We start from the raw sequence: 18951 nt of genomic DNA, 5'->3' as shown, positions 1-18951 counted from the left end.
ACCTAGAGAGGACAAGATCAATGATTTTTTCTGGGAATCAGAAGCTTGTTGTGGCAGAAACCAGGAAACTAGGGTAGACACTGACAAGGCATTTGCATCAGTTGCATAGTCAGTTCTCGGATGCTGACAGGTTTTAAAGGGAATAACAAAGGCTGCTTCCCCAGAAAGGCTAGATCAGCTTTCTGCTGTTTGGGTATTAACATTCCCCTTCCCTTCTGGTCCCACGGAAGTTCTCTCTCAAAAAGTAGAGAAGAGTAAAAGAGATGAGAGAATTTTCTTTCATGTTTCTTTTCTTTTTTTCATTTTCAGTTTTTAAATGTTACTTTATGAAGAACAATATTGATATAAAAATGAAAATTCAAGACAAGTTTAACCATAATGTCACCAGCTAATCAAATAAGCCGTCCTGGGAGATGCCGTGCTAGGACCTTCATTGCACACCCATCCTGGCCCTCTCTGCTCACCTTTGTATCACAAGGAAATCTGTTTCCCAGGCTCCCTTTCACTCTGCTTCCTGGTAGCTTCAGCCAGTCGCAGGCACTGGCAAAAGATTGGAGGGCTGAGGAAGGAAGAAGCCAGAGCATTTGTCTCCCTTGCTGCTTTGGGAAGCATCTCTGCCAGTGACTGCATGTTCGAGGCTGCAGATCCTCTGAAAGCCCAGTTTCTACTGGATGGTCCTGGCTCCTGGGCTCTGATAGTCCTACTTCCTCCCTTCCTTTCTCTAGTCCTAAATGGATTAATATCTTTCTGCTGTTGATAATCTATGCCTTTGTCTCACAATCTTCTTTGGCTCCTCAGCTCTATCATTGCCTATTGTGATGGTTTCAAAATATATCCAGGAGTTCTGTGATCTTCCTACCTTTAAAAGGTGGAATCTAGGGAATTCCCCGGTGGTCTGGTGGTTGGGGCTCCATGCTTCCACTGCAGGGGGCATGGGTTTGATTCCCATATTCTACAGGAGCCAAAAAAAAAAAAAATTTTTGGAGCCTAATTGCCCTCCCCTGGAATGAGAGGCAGAACTTAGTGACTGACCTCTAAAAGCATGTGGCAGAGATGACTGTCTATGACTTCTGAAGCTAGGTCATAAAAGGAATTGTTGCTTCAGTGTTCTCTTGACACTTCTCTGAGGGAAGCCAGATACCATGTCATAAGGATACTCAAGCAGCTCTGGAAGACAGTCCCACAGGGAGAGAAACTCAGGCCTCTTATTGATAGCTACATGAGGGCACCATCTTGGAAGTGGCTCCTCCAGCCCCAGTCAAGCCTTCAGATAATGATGTAGCCCCTGCTGATATCTTGACTGCAGTCTCCTGAGAGATCCCGTATCAGGACTGCTCAGCTAAACTGCTCCAGAATTCCAAATCTGCAAAAAGGATGAAAGATAATGATTATTGTTGTTCTAAGCCGCTTCGTTTGGGGACAACCTGTTACACAGCAGTGGATAACTTAGGCACCTGAGCTTCCAGAAGGAAAGTACTACTTTTACCACAAGCAAATAATAGGGAAAGTCCAATTTACCCGAAAGTTCACTGATGGATAAATGAATAAAGAAAACGTGGTCTATCACTATGACAGACTACTATTCAGCCATTAAAAGGAATAGAGTACTGATTCAAGCTACAAGGTGGACCTTGAAGACATTAAACTAAGTCAAAGAAGTCAGTCCCTAAAGGGTTATGCACTGTATGATTCTACTTAAATAAAATGTCCTAAACAGGCAAGTCCATAAAAAGAGAGTAATTAGTGCTTTCCTCAGGCTATAGTCGAAGTAGGGAGGAAACGGGGAGTGACTGCTAATGGGGCTTGGTTTTTTGTTTTTGTTTTTTTGAGCATAGTTGATTTGCCTTGTGTAGTTTCTTCTGAACAGCAAAGTGAACCAGTTATACATATAACCTCTCTTTTTTAGATTCTTTCTCATGTAAGTCATTACAGAGGACTGAGTAGAGTTCCCTGTGCTTTATACTAGGTCCTTATAACTTGCCTATTTTTTTTCTTTTGAAGCACCCCACAGCATGTGGGATCTTAGTTCCCCATCTAGAAATCGAACCTGTGCCCCCAGAATTGGAAGTGTGGAGTCTTAACCATTGGATTGCCGGGCAAATCCCCCTAATTATCTCTTTTATATATAGTAGTGTGTATATGACCAGTCAATCCCAAAGGAAATCAACCCTGAATATTCATTACAAGGACAGATGCTGAAGTTGAAGCTCCAATACTTTGGCCACCCATGTAAAGAGCCAACTCATTGGAAAAGATCCTGATGCTGGGAAAGATTGAAAGCAAAAGAAGAGGGCAGTAGAGGATGAGATGGTTAGATAGGATCATTGACTCAGTGAGCATGAATCTGAGCAAACTCTGGGAGATAATGGAGGACAGAGGAGCCTGGCGTGCTGCAGTCCATGGGGTCACACAGAGTCAGACAGGACTTAGTGACTAAACAACGAGTGTGTGTATACCAATCCCAATCTCTCAGTTTATCCCTCACCCACTCCTTTCTCACCTGGTATGGGCTTCTGATTGGAGCAATGAAAATATTCTGGGAATTCCCTGGAAGTCCAGTGATGAGGACTCAGTGCTTTCTCTGCCCGAGCCCAGATTTGATTTCTGGTTGGAGAACTTAAGATCCTGTAAGACATGGGGTACAGCCAAAAAAAAAAAAACAAAAAAGACTTGGGACTAGATAGTAGTGACGGGTGCACACATCTGTGAACATACTAACGTCACCGAACTGTACCCTTTAAATGTGTGGACTTTATGGCATATGAACTATATCTCAATGAACTATTTAAAACAAGCAAGGGGGACTTCCCTGGTGGTCCAGTGGCTAATAGTCTGTGCTCCTAATGCAGGGGCCCAGATTCAATCCCTGGTCAGGGAACTAGATCCTATATGCCACAACTACAACTTCACATACCGCAACGAAGATTGACAATCTTGCATACCATGACTAAGATCCAGTGCAACCAAATAAATAAAAATAAATATTAAAAGTATGTTTAAAACAAGGAACAGTTTTCAGCTGTCCAAGGTGTGGTCCAGAAACAGCCAGGTTCAGGTACAAAGGACAGTCAGGAGACATGGTGCCTTTGAGGCTAGGTCAGGTTCCAAAGTTGGTCAGGGTCCAGTTTTGTTTTTCCCTAGATCCTACTTCTGGGGCTTCCCAGGTGGCGCTAGTGGTAAACAATCTGCCTGCCAATGCAGGAGATACAAGAGAGGTGGGTTCAATGCCTGGGTCAAGAAGATCCCCTGGAGAAGGAAATGGCAACCCACTCCAGTATTCTTGCCTGGGAAATCTCATGGACAGAGGAGCCTGGCAGGCTACAGTCCATAGGGTCGCAAAAAGTTGGATATGACTGAGCAACTGAGCGACTGAGTGCAGCTATCTACTTCCATTTTGAATACCAAACAGCCCTCACGGCTTTGACAAAGAGGGAGCAGTGCTGGCCACCCACCTGCTGACCTGGCATCAGCTGGCCTTGCTGCTCTCCCACTGAGACAACAATTTCACAGAACAAGAGAATCAGCCGAGACCACTCTGGGACGATGGTGGAACAAGATAAAACATGAATATGGTCCAAGCCACAGAATGCCAGATCCAACCCTCTCCTGGCGAATATGAGTGACAGCTGCTTCTGCACCAGTTATATAGATGAGATTTATTAAGAGCCTCGATCCCACAATCATCCCTGCTTTCTGCTAGCACCCACTCTAGAGCAAATTCCCAGATCCTTATACTCTCCCCAGAACCACCCAACCAAAGCCCCAATTCACAACCCACCCCCGTGGACCCAGCCCCCAGAACACCAACAGCCTGAGGCTGTCTGGCTGCAGTGGGTGAGCTGCGGCCTTACTGCGTCATTAATACGCAGGAACGGAGGTGCTGGGCAGACAAGGATGTAACATATTTTGGCCACTCACTTCCCGTAAAAATGAAAGAACCAAAAATCAACTTACGCAGCAAGGTTGTTTAAAATAGCCTAAAGCAGGAAATGGCATGAATGTCTATCAAGGGAAGAAATAATCTGGTAAATTACAGTACATTCATAAAACAGAGAACTATACAATCATTTGAAAGAATGAGGCAGGGATTATCTATTAAAAAAGAAAAAAGAACAAGATATATGTATATATGCTGGAGCTGTAAAGATGATTACAGGGTAATATGAAGTGAAAAAAGCAAATTGTATATTAATATGTTTGTCACGCTTCCATAAAAAATAAATATGTGTTTTATATATACATATATATGCATGTTCTCAGGAGAAAAATCAGAAAGAACATCAGTCAAACTGTCAACAGTAGTTACCTGGGAGTGGAAATGGGATAGGAAGAATCCTACTAAATACATAATTTTGTAAATGGTCGGACTGTGGAAAACCCAGGTCCGTTCATCCCACCAGTACCCTCCCCACCCTCACCTGGATACTTGGCTTTGCGGCATGAACAGCATCAGTGGCGGAGCCCTGTGCAGCACCAAGGTCACTTCAGTGCCCATTGGATTAAGCAACCAGCTGAGCATTCTTGCAAAGCTGGACCAACTTTGGCAATAGTCCACCTTAAATTTGGTCTCCCTCCTTTTCAGCCTCACTTTACTTCTTCCCTGACTCTTGCTTCCCTGGTATTATACCCTCCAACCAGGCATTAATTCATATTCTTTTTAAGGAGCCCATTCAAAGACAATGGGTGATTTTTTTTTTTTTTTTTTTTTACATTTTAAATAGCTTTCTTTCAACATTTTCTTTAACAGCCCAACCACTTGGGACTTCCTTGGCCATCCAGTGGTTGAGACTTTGTCTTCCAATGCAGGGGGTGTGGCTTTCATCCCTAGTGGGGGAGCTAAGAACCCACATGCCAAAAAAAAAAGAACAAAAACATAAAAACAGAAGTAATGTTGTAACAAACATAATAAAGACTTAAAAAATGGTTCACATCCAAAAAATCTTAAAAAAAAAAGTGGATGAGGACCCTCAAAGCAGAGAAGTGCTACCAAATGAATGTAACTATAATAGAAAGTCTACACAGAGCCAGTATTTATAAGTAACCTCTCTTCAGGTGAAACAGATATTGAAATTCAGAGAGCGTGCCCAATGCACTTCAAATGATCGTGTTGCTAAGGTTTGATCTTCCTGTTTTCCAAGATGGGTTTGGGGATGTTTTTGACTTAGTGAGGGTGACTATTAAGTAGAATAGACTGAGTCTCCTGTGACATTTCTGGAGGGGACTTCCCTGATGGTCTAGTGGCTAACACTGCTCTTCCAATGCAGGAGGCCTGGGTTCAATCTGCACCAGTTACAGCCTCAGCTGATTGAACTAGATCCCACATGATGCAACTAAAAAAAAAAAAAAAAAGATCCTGCACGCTGAAAGGAAGATCAAAGATCCCGCAACTAAGACCTGGTGCAGCCAAATAAGTAAAATAAATGTTTTTAAAAATATTAATAAAAAAAGATGCAATGATAACATCAGAACTCTTCTCAGGTCTATCAAAGTAAAGAAGGATGAGGAGGAAAAGGAGAAGGGAGAGGAGGAGGAGGACAGGGTGAGAAAGAGGAATGAGAATCCAGATTAGCATCTTTGGGAAGTCAAGGCTGCCATGGGTAGAAGAGTGGATCTGAGGCTATTTCTGGATGTCAGCCCTTGGAACTGAGCCCAAGAGACAGGGCAAGTAAAGCAGAAGACTAATCGGACTCCTGAAAAATAAGTTTTTGTGAAATGGTCTGTTTTAGTCAGTGTGAGCTGCTATAACAAAAAGACCCATAGACACTCAGAGATCAGCTAATGCTATGGTGACGGTCACATGGCAACACATAAAGGTATCAGATCAACACACTGTATATCTTAATCTTACTTTAAGTTCTGCTTGATTGACTATGCCAAAGTCTTTGACTGTGTAGGTCACAACAAACTGTGGAAAATTCTTCAAGAGGTGGGAATACCAAACCACCTGACCTGCCTCCTGAGAAATCTGTATGCAGGTCAAGAAGCAACAGTTAGAACTGGACACAGAATAATAAACTGGTTCCAAATTGGGAAAGGAGTATGTCAAAGCTGTATATTGTCACCCTGCTTATTTAACTTATATGCAGAGTACATCATGCAAAATGCCAGGCTGGGTGAAGCACAAGCTGGAATCAAGATTGCCGGCCAAAATATCAATAACTTCAGATAACGCAGATGATACCACCCTTATGGCAGAAAGTGAAGAGGAACTAAAAAGCCTCTTGATGAAAGTGAAAGAGGAGAGTGAAAAATTTGGCTTAAAACTCAACATTCAGAAAACAAAGATCATGGCATCTGGTCCCATCACTTCATGGCAAATAGATGGGGAAACAATGGAAACAGTGACAGACTTTATTTTCTTGGGCTCCAAAATCACTGCAGATGGTGATTGCAGCCATGAAATTAAAAGATGCTTGCTCCTTGGAAGAAAAGCTATGACCAACCTAGACAGCACATTAAAAAGCAGAGACATTACTTTGCCAACAAAGGTCTGTGTAGTCAAAGCTATGGTTTTTCCAGTAGTCATGTATGGATGTGAGAGTTGGACCATAAAGAAAGCTGAGCACTTTTCAACTGTGGTGTTGGAAAAGCCTCTTGAGAATCCTTTGGACTGCAAGAAGATCAAACCAGTCAATTCTGATGGAAATCAGTCCTGAATATTCATTGGAAGGACTGATGCTAAAGCTGAAACTCCAATAATGGCCACCTGATGCAAAGAACTGACTCCTTGAAAAAGACCCTGATGCTGGGAAAGATTGAAGGCAGGAGGAGAAGGGGATGACAGAGGATAAGATGGTTGGATGGCATCAGTGACTCAATGGACATGAGTTTGACCTTACAGCAAGCTCCGGGAGTTGGTGATAGACAAGGAAGCCTGGCATGCTGCAGTCCATGGGGTCGCAAAGAGTCAGACAGGACTGAGCAACTGAACTGATACCTTAAACTTACACAATGTTGTATGTTAAAGTGTTAGCCGCTCCGTCATGTCTGACTCTCTGTGACCCCATGAACTGTAGCCCACCAGGATCCTCTGTCCGTGGGATTCTCCAGGCAGTACTGGAATGGGTCGCCATTTCCCTCTCCTGGGGATCTTTTCCGCCCGGGGATCAAACCCAGGTCTCCTGCATTGAAGGCAGATTCTTTACTCTCAAAGACACCAGGGAAGCCCGTTGTATGTTAACTACACCTCAATTTTTTAAACAGGAGGCCAGAGAATGTACCATAGACTGGGTGATTTATAAGTGACAGAAATTTATTTCTCCCAGTTTTGGAGGCTGAAAGTCCAAGATCAAGGCACTGTCAGCTTTGGTGTCTGGTGAGAACCCCCTTTCTGGTTCATAGACCTCTGTCTTTTCACATGGTGGGAGAGGGGAGGAATTTCTGTCATTTTAAAATTTTTTGTTCATTTATTTTTAAACTTCAGCCAAGGTTAGCAACATGCAGAATTTCTTGATCAGGGATCAAATTCACGACCCCTGAAGTGGAAGGGTGGCATCTCAACCGCTGGACCACTAGGGAAGCCCCCAGGCATTTATTTCTTTTATAAGAGCACTAATCCAGTGCATGAGGGCTCCATCCTCATGACCTCCTCACCTCCCAGAGGCCCCTCCCCCTAACATCACCACATTGTGGGGTTAGGTTTCCAACGTATGAATTCAAGGGGCACAGACTTTCAGTCTTTTAGATAGTCTATGGCAACAGCACAGGGAGCTATTCTCTGGTGCCCCAAAGTTCCCTCTCCAGTCCTAGTGTGATTTCTCAGGGGCTGGTGGCCCGATTTCCAGGAAGCAATAACTTCTCCTTCCACATAATCACTGCTTCTCTCTGCCACGTGCCCAGGCAACTGGCTCTGGGAGCCTCTGGCTCAGTTCTTCCTCCTGCAGCTAACTGTGGAAGCTCCCAGCACCCACTCACCCTTCTCCCCACTCCATATTTTCCATTCTTGTTGGTGGCATCAAGTCCCTCTTCTTTTACCCATGGCTGAAGCAAAACTCATCCCAGGAAAGCTAATATTCTGTCATTCACTCAAGCCCACAGTCTGTATTAATTTTTTTTAATTTTTCATGAAAATGTTCTAATATTATAGGAAAGAAAATAGTATGATGGAGTTCCATATACTCATCACCCAGCTTCAACAATTATTAACAAAAAGGCGAGTGTTCATCTTCTCCACATTCCCAACCATCCCACCCTCCCAATGGGTTATTTTAAAGCAAAAAATCACAGACGTTACATCATTTTATTCATGAATATATCAGCAAGCCCATAGTCTTGCAAGCCCATAGTCTTTTTTTTTTTTTAACCTTTTGGTCACATGGCATGAAAAATCTTAGTTCCCTGACCAGGGATAGAACCCACACCCTCTGCATTGGAAGCACAAAGTCTTAACCACTGGGCCACTGGGGAAGTCCCAGCCCATAAACTTTGAACAGGTGTTCCATGTTATTGGGAGGGAAGGTTGAGTACTGTGTGTAGAGTGGATGGAGAAAGAGACCCTCTAGTGGACTGACCTTTAATCACCTTTCCATTATTTCCCAGCAATTCCGCTCTGACTCAAATTTGCATGCCCTCCTCAACAAGACATATGTTGTTTCCCACTCAGCACCTGAACTCGCTAAATTTGGGCTGTCCATCCCTATGTGATTTTTGATGAAAGCAGAGTTTTATTCCTTCTATGGAAGTTTAAGAAGTTAAACTTAAGGAAAACAAAGGACCAAAAAATGTTAAACTTCGCTTCCCTTGATCATGGGCTATGACCCAAGCTCAGCCATTTGGATGCTCTCACGAAGGACGTGAGTTTGGACTAGATGAGCCATGCACACAGAAGGACTAAAGGAACAGAAGGGTGGCTGGTGCTCAGACAGTGAGTTGCTTAGGTGTGAGGTGAAGATGGACTATAAAAGTTATGTCAGCCTTGGGAAGGACTTTGGGCTTATTATAACTCGGCATTGATACCTGGTGTGATACAATGTATGCATTTATGAAGATTATTGAATGCAGACTTCCCCTGTAGTCCATTGGTTAAGACTCCATGCTTCCACTGCAGGGGACACAGGTTTGATCCCTAGTCAGGAACATTCCACATGCCATGTAGTAGAGGGAAAAAAAAAAAAAGATTACTGACTGTTGAGTAGAATAAAACTCAGTTAGAAGCCTACTGCAACCTTCCAGGTGGAGAAATAATATTAAGTGGGGCTAGGGTGGTAGGAGGGAGATGAGGAAGTAGAAGAATTTCTGAGATGTGTTGCAGGTACAATTGATGGGACTTGGTTGCCCTAATTTCTAATTCCTCCAGTAGCTTCAAACACCATGGTAAGAGAACAGGGTGTCACTGTTCTGAATGAAATGCTTCAGTGGTAACAGTAACAGCAAAGGTAATAGTAACAACAATAATATAAAGAGCAGTAGCTAACATTAACGTAGCTCTTACCACATGCCAGCCTCTGATCTAGACATTTCACATGTTTTAACTTTTTTTTTTTGCCATGTGGAGTCTTAGTTCCCCAACCAGGGATCGAATCTGTGCCCATGACCACTCTCTAATCTCACATTTTCATTAACTGCCCCATAAAATCCTGTACCTATTAACAGTCACCCTCCATGCTCCTCTGCCTGAAGCCCACGGTCACCACTAATCTGCTTTCTGGATTTGTAGATTTGTCTATTCTGAACATTTCATATAAAGGAATCATATACTATGTGACCTCATGTCTAACTTCTTTCACTTAGCATCATGTTTTTCAAAAGTATGTATTTCTATTTGTTTATTGATTTGGCTGTGCTGGGTCTTAGCTGTGGCATGTGGGATCTCTGATCTTCACTGTGGCATTTAGGATCTAGTTCCCTGACCAGGAATGGAACCCAGACCCCCTGCATTGGGAGAGCCGAGTCTTAGCCACTGGACCACGAGGGAAGGCTCCAGCATCGCGTTTTTAAGGTTTATCTGTGTTGTAGCCTGTGTTGGTGCTTCATTTCTTTTTATGGCGGAATCATGTTTCATTGTATGGATGGAGTGCATTTTGTTTATTCATCTCACAGTGGACTTCTGGGTTGTTTCCACTTTCTGTGTTGTTTTGCCTGTGGTTAAATAGTACTTTTCTTCAGATCACTTCATAGGAACAGAACTCCTCATTTCTCTGAGATAAACCAGGCTCCAGAAAAGGGTAGGTAGAAAAGAGAAAAGGCCCTTATCCACCCAGGAAGCTCACAACTATTGAGTGAGTACCTTTCGTGTGCCAGGTGGGGCAACCCTGCGACCACCAACCTGCTTTCTGTGCATCTGCCTATTCTGGACATTCTAGATAAATGGAATCATATGATACGGAGGGAATAAGAGAAGACCACAGGCCATAAGTGTGAAGCCCAGGGAACAAATGTGCTCTGTCTGAGTGTGAGTCAGCAGGCTGAGCCTGGATTGGACGGGGCAAGTTGGGGAGCAGGGGGGAGGGTGGCTGAAGAGAGGACCAGAAATTGATTCTGGGTCCAAGTTCATATTTGATGCAGTAGGTCTGTTTGTTATATGACCTTTGGTGAGGCATTGAATCATTCTTTGTCTCAGTTTTTCATCTGTAAAATGGGAATAATCAATTTTTGTGGGGATTAAATGAGTTAAAGGGACTTCCCTGGTGGTCCAGTGGTTAAGACTCTGCACTCTCAATGCAAGGGGTCTGGGTTCCATCCCTGGTCAGAGAACTAGATCCTAAATGCCACAACAAAGATCAAAGATCTCGCATGTTGTAACCAAAACCAAGCACAGTCAAATAAATAAGCAAATAGAAATAGTTTTGAAAAACATGATGCTAAGTGAAAGAAGTCAGACATGAGGTCACATAGTATATGATTCTTTTATATGAAATGTTCAGAATAGACAAATCTATAGATCCAGAAAGCAGATTAGTGGTGACCAGGGGCTTTGGGCAGAAGGGAATGGAGGTTGACTATTAATAGGTATAGGATTTTATGGGGCAGTTAATGTAAATGTGAGATTACAGGGTGGTCATTGGTCTTCCCAGGTAGCACTAGTGATAAAGAACCCGCCTGCCATTGCAGGAGACGTAAGAGACACTGGTTCAATCCCTGGGTCAGGAAGATCCCCTGGAGGAGGGCATGGCAACCCACTCCAGTATTCTTGCCTGGAGAATCCCATGGACAGAGGAGCCTGGTGGGCTACAGGGTCACAAATAGTCAGACACGACTGAAGTCACTTAGCATACAAGCATAATGGTTGCACAACTTTGTGAATATACTAAAAACTACTGAATTGCACGCATTAAAAGGGTCGGTATCACTGCAGGTGATTTACATCTAAACAAAAAAGAATTTTTCCTAACAAAAGGAAATGCTAGAACATATTACCACCAAATAAACTGAATTCAAATCAGATCAATAGAACACATTACCACCAAATAAACTGAATTCAAATCAGATCAACCTCTCAATCCAACACCAGTCTAAAGAAAAGACAGGGAACGAACATATTAAAGGACTTTACAGAGGTAAAATTATCAGAATCTAGGCTGAGAATCTCTATAAGGCAAACAGTCCTGTTTCATCACCAAAATGATTTCAAGGGAAGGAGAAAAAAGAAGAGATGGAGGAGGATTTAAAGAGACTAAGGGACATATCAAGCAGTTGCAATATGTGGGTATGATTTGGATCTTGAGTTAAACAAACTTAAAAAATAAACTCATGAAACAACATTTCAAACACTGGATGCTTGATATGAAGAAATTATTAATTTTTTCAAGTGTGATCATGATACTGTAGATTTATAATTTCATTATGTTTTAGAAATACATATTAAAATATCTGTAGGTGAGACAATACGGTGTCTGGAACTCTTTTTTGAAACTGAATTGTGTTAACAAATCTAGTTCCTGTGACACACTAATTTGTTAATTCCCCTCCTCTTTCTCAACCCTCTCTTGTTCTATCTGAAATTAGTTTATTTTTGGTTTTTCTTGTTTACCATCTGTTTCCCATAAGAGCAGTAATCCTGTCTCTCAGATATTGTCATAGCTCACAGGTTTAGCAGTGAATGTGGCAATTTATTTAGCTAAGTATTTATTGAACGAGTGAATGTCAATATTGGTCTTACCACATCAATTGCTCTAGTCCTGAGTTTCAGCTCCAGGTCCCCGCCTATCAACCGGACATCTACACCCAACCCAGACATCTCCAGATATCCTTTTATTTATTTATTTTTTTTTTGGCCATGCCACATGGCTTTTGGGATCTCTGTTCCCTGACCAGGGATCCAACCTGGACCCTTGCAGTGGAAGCATGGGGTCCTAATTCTGGACAGCAGGGAATTCCCGCCTCCAGGTTTCTTTCATCTTCATCCAGTTTTTCTATAGAACTTTGTGTGGCTGGCTCATATGCTTGTTTGTTTAATAATCACAATTACCCTTTGTGACCCCATATTAAAGAGTGGGAAGCTGAGGTCCCAAGGAGTCATGTGACTTGCCCAAGGCCACAGACCCTGTCAGTGACTGCACCAAGCTTAGAATGTAGAGTGATCTGGAAGCTTAACCATCAGAGCTTAACTGCCTCTCCTTCCTTTTCTTAAGACTGTAAACATTCTCTGAAGAACTCAGGCTCATCATCTGGGTAGGGGGGAGGTCACCTTGGACTCCTGCCTCCCCTTTCCCTTCCTAAAGTCATTTCCATCTCCTCCACTCTCCCATCCCTTTCCTGTCCTGGTCCTGAGGCTCAAGCTGCTGGCTGACACTGTGGCTCCTCTAGCCTTGTCCCCTCCCAGCAGATTCTCAGTACATCTTTGCTGCCTGCTTTGAGGAAGGCAAAGTTTCCCCAGTCTGAGCATCCATTACTTATCCCTTAGTTCCCCATGGGGGCACACCAGGTTCAGCTCCATCCCTCCTAGCTGTGGGACCCTAAACAAGTTACCTAACCTCCTGTGGCAAGTTGAACGGTGCCATCCCTCCTGACACCTGTCCCCCCAAAAAACAAGCTATGTTTCTATCCTAATCTCCAGAACCTGTAAATGTGACCTTATTTTTAAAAGTGTCTGTAGAGATGTGATTAAGGATCTCAAGATGAGATCATTCTGGGTTGTGTGGGTAGGTCCTAAATCTAAGACAAGTGTTCCTTTTTTTTTTCCTTTTTTGCAGCTCTGAGCAGCATGTGGGTGGGATCTTAGTTCCCCACTAGGGATCAAACCCTTGCCCTCTGCAGTAGAAGCGCTGAATCTTAACCAGTGGACCACCGGGGAAGTCCTATAAGTGTTCTTGTAAGAGACACAGAGAAGACAGACCTACAGAGAAGGCCATATGAAGACAAAGGCAGAGACTGGAGTGATGCTACCACGAGCTATGGAAGCCAGCAGCTGGAAGAGGCAAGGATGGATCCTCCTCTAGAGCCATCAGAGGAAGCACACCTTGACTTCAAATTTCCAGCTTCCCAAATTGTCAGAGAATGTTTCTATTGTTTGAATTCAAGTTTGTGGCAATTTGTTACAATAGCTACAGGAAGTTAATGTCCCTCCCTGTTCCTCACTGTCCTTGATTTAGGGTGGAGATAATCATAGATTAGAGCTTCCCAGGTGGTGCAGATTGTAAAGAATCTGCTGGCTAATGCAAGAGACTTGAGTTCAATCCCTGGGTTGGGAAGATCCCCTAGAGAAGGAAATGGCAACCCACTCCAGTGTTCTTGCCTGGGAAATCCCATGGACAGATGAGCCTGGCAGCTATAGTCAATGGACTCACAAAAAGTCGGACAAGACTTAGTGACTAAACAATAAATCATAGACCCACCTTACTGGGATGCTGTGCACAGATCTGACCCCGGCTTTAACACTTACCAGCTTGTCTGACCTGGGGCAAGTGACTTGACTTCTCTGCGTCTCAGTTTCCTCTGTTGTAGAGTACAATAATACTTCTTAGGAAGTAGTAAGGCAGCAGTTCTCAAACTTTTCCCTCTCAGGGACTCTTAAGAACTGTTGAAGACCTTAAAGAGACCTTGTTAAAATGTTACATCTATTGATATCTACTGTAACTAGAAATTTAAGCTGTTTTTTAAAAAAGCACTGATTAATTTAAAACAGACACATGACATGTTAGCATGAATTTTTTCAATAAAAATTAACTATGCTCCAAAACAAACAAGTGCTGAGGACAGTGACATTGTTCCATATTTTTGCAAATCTCTTTAAGATCTAGCTCATCATCCGAGAGCTAGCCCCTAAGATCTGTATCTGCACATTCAGTCAATCATGATATGCTGATATTTATTACCTATAAGAAGAAGATGCAGCCTGTCATTGATATAGCTAGCAAAGGGACCTCAAAGAAACCTTCAGGCATTGAGGAACCCTGATGGTCATGAGGCCACACTTTAAGAAGTAGTAAGTTAGGAAATATTTGCAAAGTACCTGGAATAATGCCTCACACACGCTAAACACTACTTTTAAACTAAATATAAAGCAAATGCTCAATACATTTTAAACTTTAAACATTTTTAGGGTTTCCTTGGTGGCTCAGTGGTAAAGAATCCGCCTGCCAATGCAGGATACACGGGTTCAATCCCTGATCCAGGAAGATTCGACCTGCTGCGGAGCAATGAAGCCTGTGTGCCACAGCTGCTAGCCTACCCTCTAGAGCCAGGAGGCTGCAGCCCCTGAGCCCACGCACCCCAACTCCTGAAGCCTGGGCACCCAGGAGCCTGTGCTTCACAAGAGAAGCACTGCAAAGAGAAGCCTGCGCACTGCAACCAGAGAAAAGCCCACGGAGCAACAAGGACCCGGCACAGTCAAAAACAAATACATAAACATTATATATATATATTTACATAAACTTTAAGCATTTCTAGTTTTAAATAATGTGTGTCAAGTTGGGGTGCACTTTATAGCTACAATGGCATTCAGGGTTTTTTCTGACTTCAAGGAGCTCTGAAGAGGGAAGTAAGCGTAACCTTGGTCAAAACTCACTGCGTTTAGAGCAGCTTTATGGGAGTACGAGGTGGGATGGGGTGTGAAGGATGCGGTTGTGCCTTCGGGGAAGGCTCACCTGGGCGGGGAAGGGTGGTCTGATGGACCAACAGATTTAGCCAGGTCAAAAGGATAGGGGTCTTGTGACAAGAAAGCTGAAATTCAAACCCTGTTCTCACCGCCTCTGTGAAGTGGTGTAGGTGTCACAAAGAGCCGCTAACGGATGTGGCTGGCCGGCAAGCCGGACAGCCCGGAGGCTTAGGGACCAGAGGACCCCTCGATCTTTCTGTCCCTCTCCTGAAGCTCAGGGCCTGGCGCCACCAGGTCCGCCCGCTGACCTGGTTGGCGGCGAGGGTAGGCGAGCCTCGGGGTCTTCGACTCTTTCCCGGGATGGGCCGCATCCCGGAGTCCACCTCCTGAGCCCTCCATTTCTCTGCAACGCAGAGTGGCCCCCCGGCGCTGTGAGTGGTCCCAGGAGAGCTGCGACCCGCAGCCCCACCGCCTCCGCACCCCACCACCCACCTCGCTTCTCCTCTGGGCTAGTCTCGACCCCTGCGCGACGGGACTGGGAGAGGAGGAGCTAGGACCTCGCCGGAGGCGGGGGTGGCGCCTCCGGACGCGCTGGGGGCGCCGGCTGGAGGCGGGGAAGGAAGGTCCCGCGGGTGGAGCGGCGGGAGCGGGGCGGGGGTCTGCAGAGTCGGAGGGTGGGGGTGCGGTGCCCGCCGGGACCCCAGGGCGCCCTCGGGCGGCGGCAGCCGGGCGCGCCCCTCTCCAGGCCGGGATCGGGGCGGGGCGCGCGGCATCCCCGCGGGGGGAGCCGGTCAGCCGGCGTCGCCGCCGCCAAAGTTTCCCGGAGGAGCCGCGGCCGCCCTTCCTTCTCAGGCCCAGGGCGTGGGAGCGAGCCCTCGGGCGAGGACTGCTTGCGAGAGGGCAGCGGAGCCCGCTCCCCAGCCAGACCCCGCGCCTCCATTGCGCCCAACTCGGATTCCCAACTTGGGAGGCGCCGCGGGCCTGCGCACGCGCGCGCCTTCCTCGCCGCCGCCGCCGCCGCCGCCGCCTCCCCTCACTGGGGAGCAGGCTCCGGGCCGATCCGGGCGCCGAGACCCGCACCCTGATCGCTAACCTCCGGCTCCCGGCCCGCCGCCTCCGCCCATGCCGACGCCCGCCGCCTGCCAGGTGCGCCCTCGCCGGAGGGCCAGCTAAGCGCGGGCGGGCGGCGGCGGCGAAAGGTGGGCCCGGCCCCGGCGCTGCCCTCGACAGCGGCAAGTTTGGGAGTTGCACTAGTTTGCGGGGTGGGGTAGAGGCTGGGCGGGGGGCCATGGAGGAGGACCGGGGGTCGGCGCTGGCGGCCGAGTCGGCGCTGGAGAAGAACGTGGCGGAGCTGACGGTCATGGACGTGTACGACATCGCGTCGCTCGTGGGCCACGAGTTCGAGCGGGTCATCGACCAGCACGGCTGCGAGGCCATCGCGCGCCTCATGCCCAAGGTCGTGCGTGTCCTGGAGATCCTGGAGGTGCTGGTCAGCCGCCACCACGTCGCTCCCGAACTGGACGAGCTGCGCCTCGAGCTGGACCGACTGCGGCTTGAAAGGATGGACCGCATCGAGAAGGAGCGCAAGCACCAGAAGGTGGGCGGTAGCCTCAGTCTGCCCATCCGGGCAGTGGGGCCGCTGGGACCTAGGGGGCCCTTCAGCCCTGGGCTTCCGTAGGTGCACACGGATGTGTATACAGGGAATAGATGAGAGAAGATCCCTCTGGATGAGGGAAGAAGCGAGGCCCCTGGCCCTCGTACCCAGCCTGGGCACCTGGCATGTACCACCCACAGAGATTAAGGGTAGCTGGTTGGAGTCAGACCTGAGTTCCAACCCCACTTTTACCATTTAATAGCTGTGCCACCTTGAGTAAGTTATTTCACTTCTCTGTGCTTCATTTCCTCACATCAAATGGCGATAGGAATAGGACCCGCCTTATAAGAATTAAATGGAATAGTATCTGAAGCGCTTAGATAATATTATTCTTTTCCAGAAATGAAATAAGCGCCCCTACCTTTCAGTGCTACCCAGAAGGCGTGACACAGGCTCCTTTCTTCATCGTACTCCAGACCTTTTCAGAGCCAAGGGGATGGGACCTCCAGCCACCGGGTTCATTGACCCTCAGTCTCTGAGCTCTTGATTGGCAATGACTCTCCAGAGTTCCTTCGAGTTTATTAACCTAGGTTGGTTTCCCCGCCTTGACTTTACTCTGTGAGGTAGGGATAATTCCCTTCATTTTACAGATGAAGAAACTGAGGATCCGCGTGGAGGGATTTGTCCCAAGTTAGTGCTGAGACTCCCAGCCCCCATGGAGGTAATTCTAGTGTCTCTTCCCCACCCTCTTTGAATTGGAGGAAGATGATTTGGGGCACTTTTAAGGCTCAGCCTCTGCTTATGACCAAGAATCCTTCTGGGCTCATGAATCAGGGACTCCTCGCAGTCCACATGAGGTGGCTGGGGAAAAGGAAGTGGGAGACCTGTGGTTTCCTGTCCCAACCTCAGCCCAGGGAAGCTCCTGGCAGACCCTTGAGACTGAGAATGAGAGGAAATGCTTCTCCTTGGAGGATCAGGGTGTCTAAGCAGACTCTGACTCGCTGTGTGTCCTCAGGAAAATACCCGTGGCCTCTCTGAAACTCTCTGGCCGGCCATCAACCTACTGTGTGCTTTGAGGTCTGTGTTTTTTCAAGGAAGAGAGCCTGGGCTGTGCTTGCAGTCTTAACCTTAAGGACAGGTCCCTGGGTGATTCAAAGCACTCACGTTTTGGAGGTTTGATTGTGTTTGTCCTCAGAGGTCCTTGTGTCCTGAGGTCAGGTAGGAAATTCAAGCTCCTAAGCCTTAGACAGTGTTTCCAAGATCTCACAGGGAGCTTGAAAATGTCCCCTGCCCTGTAATTAAAGTCAAGATTCCCAGGGCCTTTGGAGTTAGATAGCCTGTTTTAAAGTGCTGTCACTCATGGGCTGTGTGACCCTGGGCAAATCACCTCACCTCTCTGTGCCTCAGCTTCTGGGCTATACAAGAGGGAAATATTAATAATAGGGAATATTAATAATAGGCTATACAATAGGGAAATATAATATTGATAGTACCCATCTCTTAGGGTTACAGTGCTCAGGACAAAACCTGGCCCATTTTGAGGGCTTCTCCAAGTGTTGACTTTTGTTTTTGGGTCAGGAGGGGGTTTCACAGAGTTCTCTTAGGCTGATGTTGGGAATGTTTCCCGCACCCTAGGTACCCGGACTCTCCCAAAAGGTCGAGGAAGGAAGGCACCTTGAGATGCTCACATACAAACTGCTTCTTACTGACAAGGACTAAGAGCCAAGTCACACAAGTCCTGGCACCTGTGTCCCCATCCTTGGCATTTTAAGTTCTGCTGCAGCTGGGCTGGGAGACACCCTTGGGAGCCATCGGAGGCCACTAGGCCTGGAGTCAGGTGGAATTCCCAGCCAGCTGCACTTGTCACTTCTGGAGTGCTATTGGCCAGGAAGTAAACACCAGTGTGTTCAGAGCCAGGGCTTGTTTGTAAACACTGAGGATGATTTTTTAGAATTCGGAGGACAAAATCCTTTTTTTTTTTTCCATCCCAGCTCCAGTCCCTTTTACTTCATATTCTTGAGATCAAGAGAGACTCCTCTTATTCCCTCCTCCACCCCACCCCCACCCCCTCATAAGCCTCAAAGGATCTTCAAGGTGTTATTTCCACAAAAATCTTCTTAGCATGTCCTTGATCTTATCTGTCTGTCTGTTCATTCCTGCCTCCCACCTTTTCTGCCTCCCTCCTTCCCTCCCTTCTTTCCTTTCTTCCTTCTCTCCCACCTGGCTTCAGGGACTTCCCGGGTGATCCAGTGCTTAAGACTCCAAGCTCCCGATGCAGGGGACACCAGTTTCATTCCTGCTTGGGGAACTAAGATCCTGCATCCTGCATGGTGCAGTCAAAAAAAATAAAAACAAAGCAAATATGGCTCCAGTAAAGCCTGCA

General features: G+C 46.3%; 1 protein-coding gene and 1 long non-coding RNA gene across 4 annotated transcripts in view; one reads left to right on the top strand and one right to left on the bottom strand.

The window, feature by feature from the left end:
- LOC102182335 lies at nucleotides 282–14702 on the bottom strand. The gene is made up of 5 exons (XR_310636.3): nucleotides 13820–14702; nucleotides 3955–4002; nucleotides 3453–3632; nucleotides 2501–2625; nucleotides 282–1363 (listed from the first exon to the last, which is right to left on the bottom strand). It is a non-coding gene; the product is annotated as an uncharacterized LOC102182335 (long non-coding RNA).
- RILPL1 (Rab interacting lysosomal protein like 1) overlaps nucleotides 16001–18951 on the top strand; it is a 42958-nt gene continuing 40007 nt past the window's right edge. The window contains exon 1 of one of the 3 annotated variants that reach the window (XM_013970619.2): nucleotides 16001–16571. In XM_013970619.2, coding sequence (XP_013826073.2) covers nucleotides 16263–16571 — 309 coding nt within the window. In that variant the 5' untranslated portion in view covers nucleotides 16001–16262. The remainder of the gene's footprint in view (nucleotides 16572–18951) is intronic. The other 2 variants (XM_013970618.2, XM_005691359.3) reach the window with 2 other exon arrangements.

The sequence above is a fragment of the Capra hircus genome, chromosome 17 (genome assembly GCF_001704415.2).
Source record: "Capra hircus breed San Clemente chromosome 17, ASM170441v1, whole genome shotgun sequence".
Classification (NCBI taxonomy): Eukaryota; Metazoa; Chordata; class Mammalia; order Artiodactyla; family Bovidae; genus Capra; species Capra hircus.
This window is presented reverse-complemented; position numbering and strand designations above follow the sequence as displayed.